Source organism: Brienomyrus brachyistius, chromosome 19 (assembly GCF_023856365.1).
Source record: "Brienomyrus brachyistius isolate T26 chromosome 19, BBRACH_0.4, whole genome shotgun sequence".
In the NCBI taxonomy this organism is placed as follows: Eukaryota; Metazoa; Chordata; class Actinopteri; order Osteoglossiformes; family Mormyridae; genus Brienomyrus; species Brienomyrus brachyistius.
Window position 1 is genome coordinate 21,033,331 of NC_064551.1, and position 15,492 is coordinate 21,048,822.

A 15,492-nucleotide genomic window follows, 5' to 3' on the forward strand; every position below is an offset into this window, starting at 1 on the left:
TGGATCCAGCCTCCAGCAGGTGGCCCCCCTGGGGTTGAGTCTTTGAGCCGGTCGACGTGCAGCGATGCCGGCAGCGGCCTCGACTCTCCCCGAGGGTCCGGCGGAAGACGGCGCAGAGCCGGACGGGATGGTGTCGGGCCCGGCCCTCCTCGGCAGGGTGCCCCGGGACACGGTGAGAAGCTTCCCCCACACCAAGCGTGTGGGGAGCTACCTGATTGGCAGAATGATCAACAAGGGAGCCTTTGCCAAAGTGATGGAGGGCCTGCACATCGGCAGCGGCGAGAAGGTAACGACTGATGCTCAGAATTGAACCCTGACAGGCCCTTGATGAGCTCTGCTGGAGAGCAGAACCTCATATGCTCATATCCGGGAGAAGAATGATGGTTCATATGGCTTATGTTTTTTTTTTTTTTAAGTCTGTATCTGTGTATTTTTTTGTGTTTTCTGCATAAAAATCTGCCTCAAATCCCTATTTCAGCTCGACAGGAACATAAAAAACCACATTCTCAGTCACCTTAATCATCGCCCTGCATTAATCTGCACAGTTAGCATGTTTTGACAAACTCTAAGTTTCAAGGATGCCTGACGGACGCTCTTGTGGAGTTACTGAGCGTTTTACACAGGCTGCCTTCACGAGTTATGACTGGCTGCTGTTTCATTTGTGGCTGTTATCCGAATGAGATCTGAAATGTAACATGCGGCCGTCCAGCAGCCTTGGGTACATTCTGTCCCCTTACGCACCAGTTAATTAACGGAGCCCTTTTTCTGTTTCGTAAAAATTGCTGTATTAACAGAACATGAACATTTCTAAAAATCTGACACATACATTCTCATGCCAAGGCTAATGTGGATAAAGGAGCCTATTGAAAAGCATGCAGGAAAAAAGGTTAATACAAAGTTTTTATTTGTACTAATTGTAACACCCCAGTTTAATAATGTACTGTTGATCCTGCACTGGAAAAGCAGTAGATGGATGGATGAAATTTAATAATGTAGACTATGTAATTAGCATTAAATGCAGAAATATGAATTATCTGTCATTTCAAATAAGTTTTAACAGTGCCTTATGCTAAAATCACAGACTTTTTCCAAGTATAAATCTGTGCATATCTGGCGAAAAAACATCCCAACATGTGACACTCTTTAAGACCATCAGTGAAGTGACCTTACGTTGCCCTCAAACCCGGTCTGTGGCGACAGGGACTGATTCAGGTCACTGTCATCCTCGGAAATGGACCATGGCCGTTGTCATGCTCACTCTGTCAACGATTTCCAGCATCGGCCCCCATTTGTTAAAGCTAAACCAAGTTGTCATGGAGGGTATTCCGCCTTTGTTTGTATGCCCCCCCCCCGTAACCAAGGCGATGGAATTCCCCTGGAGGACTGTCTCTTTAGCCTTGACCCCAAACCTGAAGATCCCCTTTGTGTCACTTCTGCCTCTGTATTTTCCCTGTAAAGATGCTGTTACACACATGTTACATGCATGTAACTCGAGTGCATCACCTGCCCTTGTTCCCCATCAGTCGCTGGCTGATTGCCGCACAGATGCGAAGAAAGTCAGTGTGTAGTTCCTGCTCCCTTCTATTGCTTAGTTTCCATGGTAATGTTGTGGCCTATGGCAACCAGCAAGATCTGTCCGTAATGCATCTCTATGTATCCCCGACCTCTTGCTAGATCTGCCCACCTTTGTTAATCTTTATTCTCTCTGCGCTTCATTCAGTCTGGATGAAGATATTGTCATGGTAAAGATCTGAGCTCTAATACCCAATGTAGGACTGCACTGAGAAGTGAGGGTAAGCACTTAAATCATATCAAATACCCACAACCCTTAGGAATCAGATCAGGGAAGGATCAATGGAAATAACAAATTTATCCATCCATCCATACATCCATCCATTCATCCATACATCCTGCCTCCTCATATTAGCGGCACACAGTCGATAGATTTTTTTAAAATTATTGCATAATTTCTTTGCCTTGTCATTCGACTGCAGTTGAGTTGATCTTTTTCTGTGTAAGTGCTCAAATTTTGTCACATTTTAAATTCTACCTGCCTTTGTTTTGCTAATTTATCGCCCAGAGGAGGATGGGGTCCCCTTCCGAGTCTAGGTTCCTCTCAAGGTTCCTTCCTGCTAGAGGGTTTTTCCTTGCCACTGTCGCCTCAGGCTTGCTTAGTTGGGTTCTGGCCGGTTAAATGTAAAGTGCTTTGTGACAATGACTGTTGTTAAAAGTGCTATATAAATATATTTGTATAAATAAATTGAATTGAATTGCCTCTGTGGCACTTGTGTTCAACTGTGGTTGTTTTAAAAGTGCACATCAAATAAATTTAGATTTTATTTCGATCCATCCTGGGAGGCATGGTGGTGCCGTGGTTAGCACTGTCGCCTCACACCTCTGGGGTTCCATGTCTGGAGTTTGCATGTTCTCCCCATGTCATCATGGGGTTTCCTTTGGGTACTTTGGTTTCCCCCCACGGTCCAAAAACATGCTGTAGTTCATTGTAGTTTACCAAATTCCCCATAGGTGTGTCTGTGCGAGTAAGTGGTGTGTGAGTGCACCCTGTGATGGGTTGGCGCCCCACCCTGGGTACTTCCCTGCCTTGCGCCCATAGCCTCCAGGATAGGCTCTGGACCCCTGCCTATCCAACGGAACGTGGGGCACAAGGCAGAGGATGAGGTACCAGTCCACACAAGTGAATTTACGGTGAATTCATTACTTAATGTACTACATCAGTAGACCATTATAAATGATGACTGAATAGTGGCTGGTCATGCAGGTCGCCGTCAAAGTGATTGACAAGAAGAAGGCCAAGCAGGACTCGTATGTCCTGAAGAACATGAAGCGGGAGCCGCGGATCCACCAGATGGTGCAGCACCCTCACGTGGCCCAGCTCTACGAGACGTTGGAGACCGAGAACTCCTACTACATGGCCATGGAGCTGTGCGCGGGCGGCGATCTCATGGACCGCATCTGCGAGCGCAAGCGGCTGGACGAGCGGGAGGCGCGGCGCTACACACGGCAGATCCTGTGCGCCGTGGAGCACCTGCATCGCCATGGCATTGTACACAGGTAACCGCCGCCCCCAACCTTAGCATTAGCCATCCATTAATCCATTTTCCAAACCGCTTATACTACTGGGTCGCGGGGGGGTCCGGAGCCTATCCCGGAAGCAATGGGCACGAGGCAGGGAACAACCCAGGATGGGGGGCCAACGCATTGCAGGGCACACTCACACACCATTCACTCACGCATGCACACCTACGGGCAATTTAGCAACTCCAATTAGCCTCAGCATGTTTTTGGACTGTGGGGGGAAACCGGAGTACCCAGAGGAAACCCCACGACGACATGGGGAGAACATGCAAACTCCGCACACATGTGACCCAGGCGGAGACTCGAACCCGGGTCCCAGAGGTGTGAGGCAACAGTGCTAACCACTGCACCACCATGCCGCCCCCGCGTTAGCCAATGATGTCTTTTTAATCGGTGAGTGGCTGGAGAGGGGAGCTCTGCTGGCCAATCAGCTTTTAGCTTGGGCCAGTGCCCTCGAGGGCCCCGCCCCTTCATGTACCCCTGCCTGGCAGTCAGGTCCTCCACTTCTAAAACGATGCTCTAGTGGCTCTGTTACCAGTCTGCAGGTTGTTTTTATTTTTCTTTCCTTTTCCTTGTAAATGGAATGCAGGAACACGTTACTCTTTCAAACGTACTTTTCATTCCATCACCCTGACCGTCGCCTGGGCCCGTTCCACTGTGCTTTAATTAGGTGCTAAGCTGTTTAGTTCTCTGACATTACTGGCTGTTTAGTTGTCTAACATTACCGAGAGAGGTTTGTAATTCAAAGTCAGCCTGCCAGTGTAGGATCTGTCAGCAATTTGGTAGGTTTACAAGGTTTGATCTAAATTACATATGTTTTGGAATTCATCGGAATAAGTGGTTATAAATCTAGTTAAATATAGCTCTAATTATTAGTTTTCTCTGGGGATCTGGTAGAGAATAGTTTACGGGCCGTATATATATGGAAATCTTACTTGTTTGTCTGTTTTATAACCAGCATTGGTCTCCCAGATTACCAGCGTCACCTGGCTGCACTTAACTCACTTCCAAATCTTATGATGCACTTGAGCAGTTGAGCATGTGAAACAATGTTTGTAAAAAAAAAAAAAAAAAAAATTTAGTCAGGGCAGTTGAATTAAATACACTGAAGCCTAAAATTTTATGGTGTAATTTTCCATTTTATTTTTTACGAAAAAGCATTTATGTGTGTAAGGACAGCCAGTGTGGTCAGGAGGAGATGCAAGCCGCTGTTCCAGACATTGAGTCGAAGACCTCTGGGGTTAACCAGCCTTGCTGTGCTCTGTTTTAGGGTGGGGGTGCTGGGGGGGGGGTGACTTGGCAGGAGGTACTTGTAGATTTCAACACTTCGCAGCCCTGGTGACACTTCCCTAGCGTGAGTTTACTGGCGGGGGCTGCGGTGGGCACATGAGCGCTTCTGACGCGCCTGGGTGCAGCCGTGTTTCCACGGCAACAGGAGAGTGACTGTGGTCTGGTTCGGTTGTGCCAACCTCGCTGCCTTTGAACCCCTCTACAGGGGGTTCCATTCCTGGTTCAGTCTGCCCTTATTGGGAGATCTGAGCCCCTGAGGGAATTACGTAAAGTGGTTGTAAAGTTGTCTATGTGACAATACAGTCCCTGACGATGCTCCATACTAAACGCATTTTGATTTTGATTTATTGTTCCTTGTGTTTCCAGGCTCCACACTCTCCCTGACCCAGCAGTGGATAAGCAGTTATAGAAAGCAATGGATGTATGATCATTAATTGATTCATTATCTTTAACACTGGCTACATATCTGGTCTTGTAAAGCATGTAAGGGTAGAAGCTCAATGAGTTTATAGGGGTTGTTAAAGGTAAAGTGGAGTTAAAAAAGGGGGGGGGGTCCATAGGTAAGATATAACTGTACTGCTTTTGTGAACCTGAGATATCCAGCCAATAAGAGTACGGCGGCAGCCAAGTCCAGGAGCTGGTGCTGTTCCATCACTCAGGGAAAGTTTCAGTTAGCCAGCACAGAACCACCATCCAATCAGGGTTCACACAGATAATTTGGGCCCGCATGGCATGCTGTGACCTGTAGTATGTAAAGTAAGCTTTCAGCTTGGCAAGGGAGGGGCATGAGGGGTGGGCTGCAGACAGCTATGGTGCTGGAATGAATTACATTGGGGTGAAACGTCTGGGCCCAAAAACACATGTGTGAATCATAAGCCGCTTTGCCTTCCAAATCATGGACACAGTTCCCAGACTGCACTTTGATTAATACCATCCACTCATCCATAACCTCTTATCCACCAGTAATTACTAGCTGTGGTTATTAGCAGGCTATTTAACAATCAAAATATGTCCCAGTATGTTACTCAGGTTTAAGTAATATTTGTAACATTTTGTTTGATTTCAGGGATTTAAAAATCGAGAATTTCCTGCTGGATGAAAACAACAACATTAAGATTGTTGGTACGTGTTACTTTTTTGAGTTTTCGGGATTCTCTGCCCATAATTAGTTACCTCAATTAGGTGAGGACTTTGACATACACCTGGAGAAAAAAAACTCAATTTTTCAGCTTTATAATTCAAACCGCCTGTCAGCTAACTATCAAGCGGGCTTGCTCACATATGTTTTGCTGAGGGATAGTGTTAAATCCATCAGTACTTGTCTCAGATCGGACTTTCTTGAGTTGCCTGCTGCCCCTAATGGCTGTCTCCTGACAGGGAAGATCTCCACCTATGGTCCTTCCATCCTGCAGCCTGATTGGCCTTGTTACTCTCATTAGATAACATATCCTACTAACCCTGGAACCCACAGGCCTCAGAATGTGATGGATCCACCCGTTCAAGGAATATAAAAACATACCTTAATTTGCTGAGCTCACTTAGTCCTCTGAAGACATTTTAGGCAATTTAATCCCATCTGGTATCAGGGGCCGGTAGTGTGTCATGCAGGGGGGGGGGGGGGGGGGCACTGGCTGGCCCCGAGCTCTGCATCCATAGATGGGGGAAGGGGGTTAGGGGACAATTTGTTTTTGAAAATACGGCCTGTATGCGGCTCTGCTAGGACACTTTGCAGAAAAGCGTCACCCAGGTCAAGTCTCTGTTATCATGCAATGTTTACCCAGCACCGTAGCGCCTCAACATGAATTTCACTGCAACGCCTGGCATTGGTGGAGGTGGGGGTGGGGGGGGGTAGGACTCCCTTTAAACGCGTTGTGCTACGTTAAACTGCCCTTGTCCTCGCCACACATTTCCGTCTCTGCATTTCAGTTTCCACTCGTTCCCTCGTTAAGATTCTTGTTTTATGTCTCAACCACAGAAATTTACCAATATGGAAGTGGGAGTAGGGCTGGGAGGCTGCCGTAGGGAGCGAGCGAAGGGAAATCTGTCCCCTTTATCAACAATAAACAAGAGAAAAGGGTTTCAGAGAAAAAGGATGTTTATTTAAAGTTTCCAAGATGGCCTGTACAAGGAACCCAGTGTTTGAGGTGGTGTTGTAGCTGGAAGTATCTTAATAGGGTTGAATTTCCAATATAAGGGTTTCTGATTGGATGACAGACAGTGGGGGGAGGGATGGGGTAGGCCTGCCTCGCCTCGCCTGGCGCCAACGCTGCCGTTTCCTTGCAGACTTTGGCCTGAGCAACACGGTGAAGGCGGAGGCCTTGGCACTGGAGCTGCTCAACACGCAGTGCGGCAGCCCGGCCTACGCTGCCCCCGAGCTGCTGGCGCACAGGAAGTACGGGCACAAGGTGGACGTGTGGTCAGTGTAAGTCGCCAGTGCATTAGGAAGCGGCTCCTCGCTGGTGCCGGGGCTGGGCGCTCCAGGCTGGTACCTGCAGTACATGGGTGACTTTATTGGGGCTACGAGGGGAGCAATTGCACCCCCTACTGCTCAGATGAAATGCTATTTGAACATACTACATTCACTACGATTAAATTATACTGTAAAGCCTAAAAGTAAAACACCCCCCCCCCTGCTGTGTCATTCTCCGCATCTCCATTTTGAATGTATTGATCCCCGCCCCGCCTGGCCCCCCCCGCTCAGATGCCCTAACTAGACGCAGCCTGGATTTCCGCCACACGCTTATGGGGTCTCACACTGCAGTAGGTGCAGTGATCCCGACCAACACTCGGACGCGAGCCATCCGTGGGAGGCAGCCATTAACGTTTACGTGGCGGGCCGCAAAAACCATCAGCTAGTAAAGAGGCAAGCTGCCCTCGAACATCTGAAATGCTGACATCTCGTAAAAAAAAAAAAAAAAACCCTGGATGGTGACTCGTGTAAAGTCATCTGCTCGACGATTGAATAACGATAATAAACAAACATGACGTAAGGCTTGGATGAGCGGCTGGACCGCACTTCCAGCCACGATGCTTTTCACAATAACTCCTTATAAGAGTTACTTATAATTCTTGTTTTTATCTTTTATTGTGTGGTTGCCTAGCAGGCACTGCCTCTCTTTATATCACCTTAGGTGCGTTAAGTGTCACGTCTGGCTCTGCTCCCACCTCTAAGACTCGCGGTCCTGAGTTGCTGAGTGCCAGATCCGATCAGCACATCTTGTCCCTGTATGTTTGTGATACATTTCATCATCTCGTTCATCCACTGCCACGCCTTTTGGCACCCAAACATGTTTCCTGTATATATACAGAAATGTAATTAGTAAAATATGGAACTTATTTTTAGGCTCTTAACTAGTAACTTAAAAAGAAAAGTTCAGTAAAATATATTTTAAATGATCTTGGGTTACGATACATTACCTAACATACAATATAAACATCTGGCTAGGCATTATGTGCTTATATACCTTGATCAGCTACCCACCTGTGATTTATACCTGGATCTTAAGTGCCCAGTTACTGTCTGCCTCCTGGCTCTTGTCTTTTATGTGCGATTTTTTTTTACCAGCTTTGTCTTCTATAAGTACCAGATCCAAGGTGATTCAACATAGAAATTTGCATGCTCTTCTAGCCTAGGCATTAAGCAACGATGTTGTACCCCCTCCCACCTCTATGTGGCGCTGGCACAGGGGCGTCAGCACGTTTGCCATGCTCACCGGTACCCTCCCCTTCACTGTGGAGCCCTTCAACATCAAGCAGCTGCACCAGAAGATGGTCAACGGCGACATCGGCACCTTCCCCACCGACATCAGCAAAGGTGAGACATTTGCTGATTTCTGCAGTCCCCCCCTTCACCTACTGTCCCTCCAACACCCCCTGATGGGAGCTATGGGTCCCTATGGGGGCAGCATGTAACTCAGTGGGCTAAGCCTCTGTGCCTAGGTTGTTGGTTCGGGCCCAGCACCGGCACATTCTTCAGCAAGGTCCAGCTCCCTGGGCACCACAACAGGTGGCCAGCTTACTCTCACCTACACAGAGCAAGCTGGGGGAGGCATAACGAATATTTCCCCATGGGGTTCAATACAGAATCTATTATTATTATTATTATTATTATTATTATTAAACCACTCTCAGTAGGCATGAAGAGCAACAATGTACTTACAACTGTGGGGTCCCTACTGTATCAATCTCCCATCATCTACCACATCTTCATTTCCCTAAATATGAGCATTAGCTCCTCCCCCATGACTAAAAGGGCTCAAGATGTCCTTCATATCGGGTTACTATGAGCTAGGTGGCACTTTCAGATGTTTGCCTTCAGACATTTAGCAGATTTTCCTTCTGCTCAGGTCTTACTAGGCTGATACCAGCACGCCTGCATGTGTGTTAGGTATGAATAAAATCATAGGTACTTTATAAATATGTGTACTGGACACCATCTATAGGATGCTGGTCTGTCCAGCCATCCATCCATCCATCCATTTTCCAAACCGCTTATCCTACTGGGTCATGGTGGGTTCGGAGCCTATCCCGGAAGCAATGGGCACGAGGCAGGGAACAACCCAGGATGGGGGGCCAGCCCATCGCAGGGCACACTCACACACCAGTCACTCACACATGCACACCTACGGGCAATTTAGCAACTCGAATTAGCCTCAGCATGTCTTTGGACTGTGGGGGGGAAACCGGAGTACCTGGAGGAAACCCCACGATGACATGGGGAGAACATGCAAACTCCACACACATGTGACCCAGGCGGAGACTCGAACCCGGGTCCCAGAGGTGTGAGGCAACACTGCTAACCACTGCACCACCATGCCGCCCCTTACAGTGCTAACCACTGCACCAACATGCCGCCCCTGCTGGTCTGTCACTGGGGAATATTTTTTGTCAACTGGAGGTTGATTTTCTCATGAGTCTCAGAGTGATGGCGGCCCCCCCCCGGGTGCTCGAAGCCCCCGGTGGTGTGGCGGAGCCGATCCTGTGACGTCTCAGCTATTCTTAGATCCAGCGGCTGCTCGTTCATGTTCCCTGGGCCGGTGGTTTACGGTGTCATGGGGGCGCAGATGTTGAAGGTGTGGTTGGAGCGATTGTGGGGATTTTTTTCTGCTCACAGATGCCCCCTTTTAATGGGAATAGACTCAACACTGAGCCAGGCTTATGCCTCGGGCTGGAACGGCACCATTTCTGGTGTTTACGGGCCGCGGCGTGACGCACGGTGACTCAGACAGGAACATCTGCGAGCAGGTCACACACTTCACATACGTTTCACACACTTCGTGGTGGTTCAGGGCGTAGTCCTCCTAAGACACTGACAGACACACATATAGAGAAAGTGCACATGGAACACACATGGCGACAAGCACTACACGTGCACATAGGACACAATGAGGGCCCGCAATGAGCATGCCAAAGCACACGCAAGTGCGACACGTGTTCGGTCACGTGTCAGAAACATGCGCAAACACACATAGAGTTATTCACCGGGCACGCTCAAACGTTAAAGAGATTCTAAGGTGTTCCCCTCGGGGTATCTGCAGTCACATGACACCCCTCACCCACCTTGCACATGTGCTTCTCCACAGGGGCTGTTCAGTTTGTGCTGACTCTCCTGGAGCCCGACCCGGACAAGCGACCCAGCGTCACAGAGGCCATGCAGGAAAGATGGCTGCAGGCGGGTTACGGCAGGAGACCCCTCAACGCGGCGCTCTACAAAAACAGGTATCGCCCCTGATGGCTTAAAAACGTGGGGGGGGGGGGGGGTGTCCTGAGCGAGGGCTGTGGAAAACGCCATGCATAATAATGTGATTTTAATGGCTTTGGCAGAATATTACACGAAACCATAGAAGCTTATGCGGCTCTATGGCTGGACCGCACTGTTATTTTTACGAGCCGTCCGCTTCCACGCTATTCCGGCCTCCAGGTCCGGGTTTATCTCCCTATCGCTGGTTCTGTCCCCATCGCACAACACAGAGGAGCATTCCTGAGTGACAGGGAAGCCCGGGCCCACGCAGAGGGCCTTGTTGTGGGCACTGCCGGGATCCATTTTCAGCTGTAAAGACTGCGGGGAAGGGAGCCCCTTCCTGCGTTGTATTATTGGCCTTGTAAAAGTCGGCTACGGTGGATCTGGACTGTAATTTCTAGACCAGTTTTATTCGAGCCTTCCATATGTCTCCAGTGAACCCTGCAAGCTAACAGTTTAGCAGGCTGGAACTGGGCTCATTGTGGAGAGTTTTCTATCAGCACCTTTTACAGACTCTCCTTGAAGCCGTCGGTCGTATGGTTAGGCGAACGTGAGTACTTCCACATGGTCTCTGTACTGCTCCGGGTCTGACCACACCAAGCACATGAAAGCTTTTCCGAGACAAAACCTTCAGCAGTGACAAGGAATGTAAGGATGGATTTTTAACGATTATCCCACGTTTTCTCAGAACCTGCCGGATGGCCGTAAAACCATTGGAAAAATACTGCGCAGAGCGGAGGCTAATTTGATGATTTTATTCCCAGACTCCAGCCAGATGAACTGAACCCAACTGTGCTGAACTACATGACCGAGTGCCTGGGGTACAGTCTCTCTGATGTCATGCACACGTTGGTCAACAACCGGCCCTCCGCCATCATGGCGACCTACTGCCTGCTGGTGAAGAAACTGGCGAGGTGTCAGAAAGGCGGGAAATCCAAGGTACGCAGAATGCCAGTGGTCTAATGAGGGTTAGACGCCAGTCTAATGTTCCGGTACTTTCCGAAATGTCGAATTAGCATTGATCCCTACATCTGTTAAAGCTGCATGGGGATTCAATGTTACTGTGGAAGTTAGATAAAGCCATATACATGAATGTTGGATGAACGTTAGCTAGCTGATTCCACATAAATCTGAATAATATTACACATACAGATTTGGCATTTGAGACAAAAGGGTTTTAATGTGAAATGATGCATTTTTGCCACGTTCATTTTATAATTACCCAAAATGCAAACTGAGTAGCCGGTACTATAATATGAAATAATAATGAAAGATCCTGAGCACACACAGACATACAAGGAACGTCGTTGAACACGTGTTTTGTCTCTCTCGCACCCTGAAACGAGATGGTCATGTGACTCCGGTAACATCCTTAACTTAAGGGCCTCAGAGGGCCATTTACGAAAACACAATAAACTTGAAGATCTTCCCAGACCTGTTCCAGCTCTTCATGTTTTTCCACTCCTTCAGGTTTCGATAACAGACACGTCCACGCTTATCCATATTTACTTTTGCCTTGAGTCACTCTCCTCACGGTTGTTCATTGACACCAGGAGCTAAAGACCTGTTCCTGCCTTCATTTCAGAAAGACGCCCCATCTGAGAAGAACAAGCAATCCTGCAGGTCCAGAAGAGCAGAGCAGAGCAGGAGCAGTGAGTCACTGTCGCAGAATCCCAGAAAACGGACCAACAACTCGGCAAAGGAGGATTCGGAAAGTCATGAAAGCGGTGGGCCTTTGCTACCCCTGCTTTGTCCTTCAGGGGGTGCCATCGCAGACAATGAGATCGCCATTACGCTGGAAAACAAAGAGTCCTTCCTTCCTGAGGGTAACATCATGCCCTGCTTGGACTGTTTTTCTGTTATTTTGTGTTACGGAGCATCCATCGTTTTGTTTGTTTCATACCATTTCAGTTTCGCCATTTGCCGAGAAAGAGCTTGTCTGCCAGAGGTCTCCGCAAGCCTTTGTCCAAGAGGCGAACGTCTCGAGGCCGCGAGAGGCGTCTCCCTGCAACGCACTGGCCAGTGATGACCTGGAAAGGGACGTCAGCTGCGGTGTGAAGCCACAGAGAACCCGAGAGCCCTCCCAAGACCACCCAGCAGACCCGGCAAACTGGCATGCCGAGGACAAGTTGGAGAAACTGCAGTCCTCCTACCTTGACAAAGGCACCTCTGCCAAAACGTACCAGGAGAATAAAGCCCACAACCAAAGCATGGCACACCAAGAAACACGTTTTAGGGACATCCTGCAGGCAGCAGACGAGAAAATCCCCACGGTACCTTGGCGGTGCACCAGCACCGCGGAGTCACCCCAAACGGCCCCCCTGCCCAAACTGAGGCACACGGCCCTTGGGGACGGCATCACCCGGAAACTGACGTGGGTGGGCGTAGCACGGCATGGCCATGGCGGGTCACCATTCCTGCTGAATGGGACACGGCCGCCCGCATTCCCCTCGTCGCGCCAGCAGACCCTCATCATCAAGAGCCTGCGTCACTCCAAGGAGCGGGGCCGCAGCCTGGCGGGCCCCGAGGTGGCTGGAGGGGGGTGCGTCACCACCAAGCGCAACGCTGTCCAACTGAAGAACCCACACAGGAGGGCGGACCTCAACCTCCCTGTTCTTGCACCTCCCTTCCAGGTAAAACCTGACAAGAAGCCAGAGTTGCTGAGGATGGACTTCTAAAGGGAGGGGGGGCACTCCAAGAGGTCACTGCAGGTCAAAGCTCTTTGGAACAGGCGGAAGATGGACACTGTCCTGCACTATCCCTAAGAGCATGTTGTTTCAAGGGACAGCGTTCTATAAAGAGACATCCTGGCCGTGCTCCATCCTGTTGGGCCTGTAAATCAGTCTCTGCTTTGCTCAGAAATAGCTTTACCATTCTTTTTATATGAAAATCCCTTTTTTTCAGAATCATGCTGCATTTTCCTCAACAGAAATGCGACATCCGTAACCACCCGCCACCCACTCACCCCCAAAACCAAGGCTCCCTTCTAGGTCTCGCTTGGGGTTGCATTTAGATTTGTCCCCCTCCCTCTAGCCCCCCTAGACAGTTTCTAATGATTCTGATACTTGAGCATAAAAAAATTATAAAATACTTTAAAACCAAATTAATGCTGGGATGGGCTGGCATCTAATCCACCATGTATCTATCACTCTCTCCCGTGAAAGAGGGATGGATGGACAGATCCAAAAGCTGGATGCTTTTAGCCTATGGAGGTTTGCCAAAAGTGTGCGATTTCGCTTCAAGGGGCTTGCAGCAGCCATAAGCTGAAATGCGTAGAGGCTTTACCTCACTTTGGAGAAAGGGCGCAAAGGGGACGCCTCGCAACTGGAGCCACCAGGATCACTCTCAGATGATGCTGCCATGTGACCACCCATTAGGAATAATGACAGGGTGCTGCTTTGCAAGGATCATGCAGTATGGCTGCCCTAAACAGATAAACCCATCACATATTAACCTCCACGATTTTTATACTATACATGCATTGTGTGCATGCATTGTGTCTAAAAATCCTAAAAAAGACCAAAGACTTTTATACTTGAATATAAAAATATAAACGTTTTGTACAGTTTGTATTGTAATAAAACTTTTTAAGTGAAAATTTGTTGTCGTTTTTATGGCAGAATATCTTTACTTTTCCCTGAAATTAGGTACATTTGGTGTGGTCGGCAGTAGCAGAAGGGGGGACTATTTCATGATGCTCAAGGGTCTGTTATCTCGTAGCACCAGCCATGAGTTCTCATGTAAATTTTGTTTTCCAGCTGGGAACAGTGTGTGCCAATTATTAATGCACCTGTAAAGGCATCTCTCAAGGGTCTGAATTGCCCCTGAATAATTGAGGACTTGTTGTGGCACCGGATCCCCGGCGCAAAGGGGGGTCAGGCATGCAAAACGTAGAGGAGAGATGGAAAGGGTGGCCATGGTTCTCGCTTGCTCATATTTCCATCTGAGCATGTGGAAATTGGCCCCTAACACAAGAAGGGGTGCCCCCTCTCTAACCCCCATAGTAGAAATGCCTGTATATCCATCATTAATGACAGACATCGAAGGCTATTACTTTGACAGTGATGCAAAGGTGGAAAGTTGCATCGAATGGTTCATGATACAGGGACAAGTTATTTAAAATCTGTGCTATGCTTTGTCTTCCCAATGGACAGTGTCATGATTTCATTTTTATATTTTAGCAGATGCTTTTGTTGTGCGAACACTGGATCAAACAGTCCCTGAAGAAGCTAGGGTTTAAGGGCCTTACTGAAAGACCCAACTGTGAAATCATTCTGCCAAGTTTGGGATTTGGACCAACAACCTTGTGCATGCCAACCCACTGAGCCACGCACCACCTCCATGATTGACTGAAAGATAGTACAGTCAGGGAGGGGCTACCACAGCCTGAGGGTCAAAACTGAAAGTTGCAGGAAAGGTTTTCGCCCTCAGGCTGCTCGTATTATGAACAAGGACTTTCTAGAGCTAACTACTCACTTTATGCACTTTTATCGTACCATACAATAATTGCAGATCTTATAATACTGTTTATATACTGCTCTTTATTTTCATGATCTATTCTGCAGGCTTTTAATTTTCATTGTTATTTTTATTGCTATTTTATTCTTATTTCTTCTTTTTACAGTATTTTCTTTCCTTTAATCACAATCCAGGAAGTGGGTGGAAAAGCATTTCATCGCACAGCAGTACGGCGTTCGACTCTGTATGTGACAAATGAAATTTGGAACTAAGATTTGCCAAATAACATTAATTTCACAATTGCGTGTTTCAGTTCTATGAAGTGATGGATACCACAAAGGATAAAGTGATTTGTGATCCCTATTTGGGCACAGAAAAAGGGAAGGGTTACCTTACCACAATATGTGACAGACAGGCTGTGAAGGTAAAACCCTTTGATGAAATGCTTTTGCTGGACAGGTGAGCTCACTATTTGTCCTCCTCTAGCTATCAAAGAAGACAGATGAGCCAAGGAGTGACATCACCCTGCAGTGAGACAATGGTTGCAGTGACAAACACTTACATCATAGTTCCTCTGCTCGGTTAACTGTGGGTGGTTAACACCTAGATCTGCAGTTAGCACAGGAGACTTTAGCCACTTATCCTATAGTCTTCTCCTTGACCGACAGGACACCGGTTCAGGTTCTATTTCTCTGGGCTAAGGGACAAGTCATAGGTTCATTCCTGCATTTATGGACCAGTTTTGTGCATTTAAAAATGATGCCTGTAAATTGCAAATTCTCTAAATAACTCACCAGTTACCAAAACTCAAAGCGGTAATTATAATTACCCACAAATGTTAAAAGGTTAAAAAAATATATTATCCTTAGCTGTCCATGGTAAATCAAGTTACTGACAGATGTTATTGG

General features: G+C 47.9%; 1 protein-coding gene across 1 annotated transcript; it reads left to right on the plus strand.

Annotated features, from left to right (window-relative positions):
* LOC125714862 (hormonally up-regulated neu tumor-associated kinase homolog) lies at positions 1 to 13,660 on the plus strand. The gene is made up of 9 exons (XM_048985895.1): positions 1 to 286; positions 2,780 to 3,072; positions 5,453 to 5,508; positions 6,670 to 6,808; positions 8,073 to 8,200; positions 9,969 to 10,104; positions 10,891 to 11,065; positions 11,712 to 11,952; positions 12,038 to 13,660. Exons 1-9 carry the CDS (start codon positions 65 to 67, stop codon positions 12,802 to 12,804), a joined length of 2,157 nt encoding a protein of 718 aa, XP_048841852.1. The 5' UTR covers positions 1 to 64; the 3' UTR covers positions 12,805 to 13,660.
* Positions 13,661 to 15,492: the final 1,832 nt, after the last annotated feature.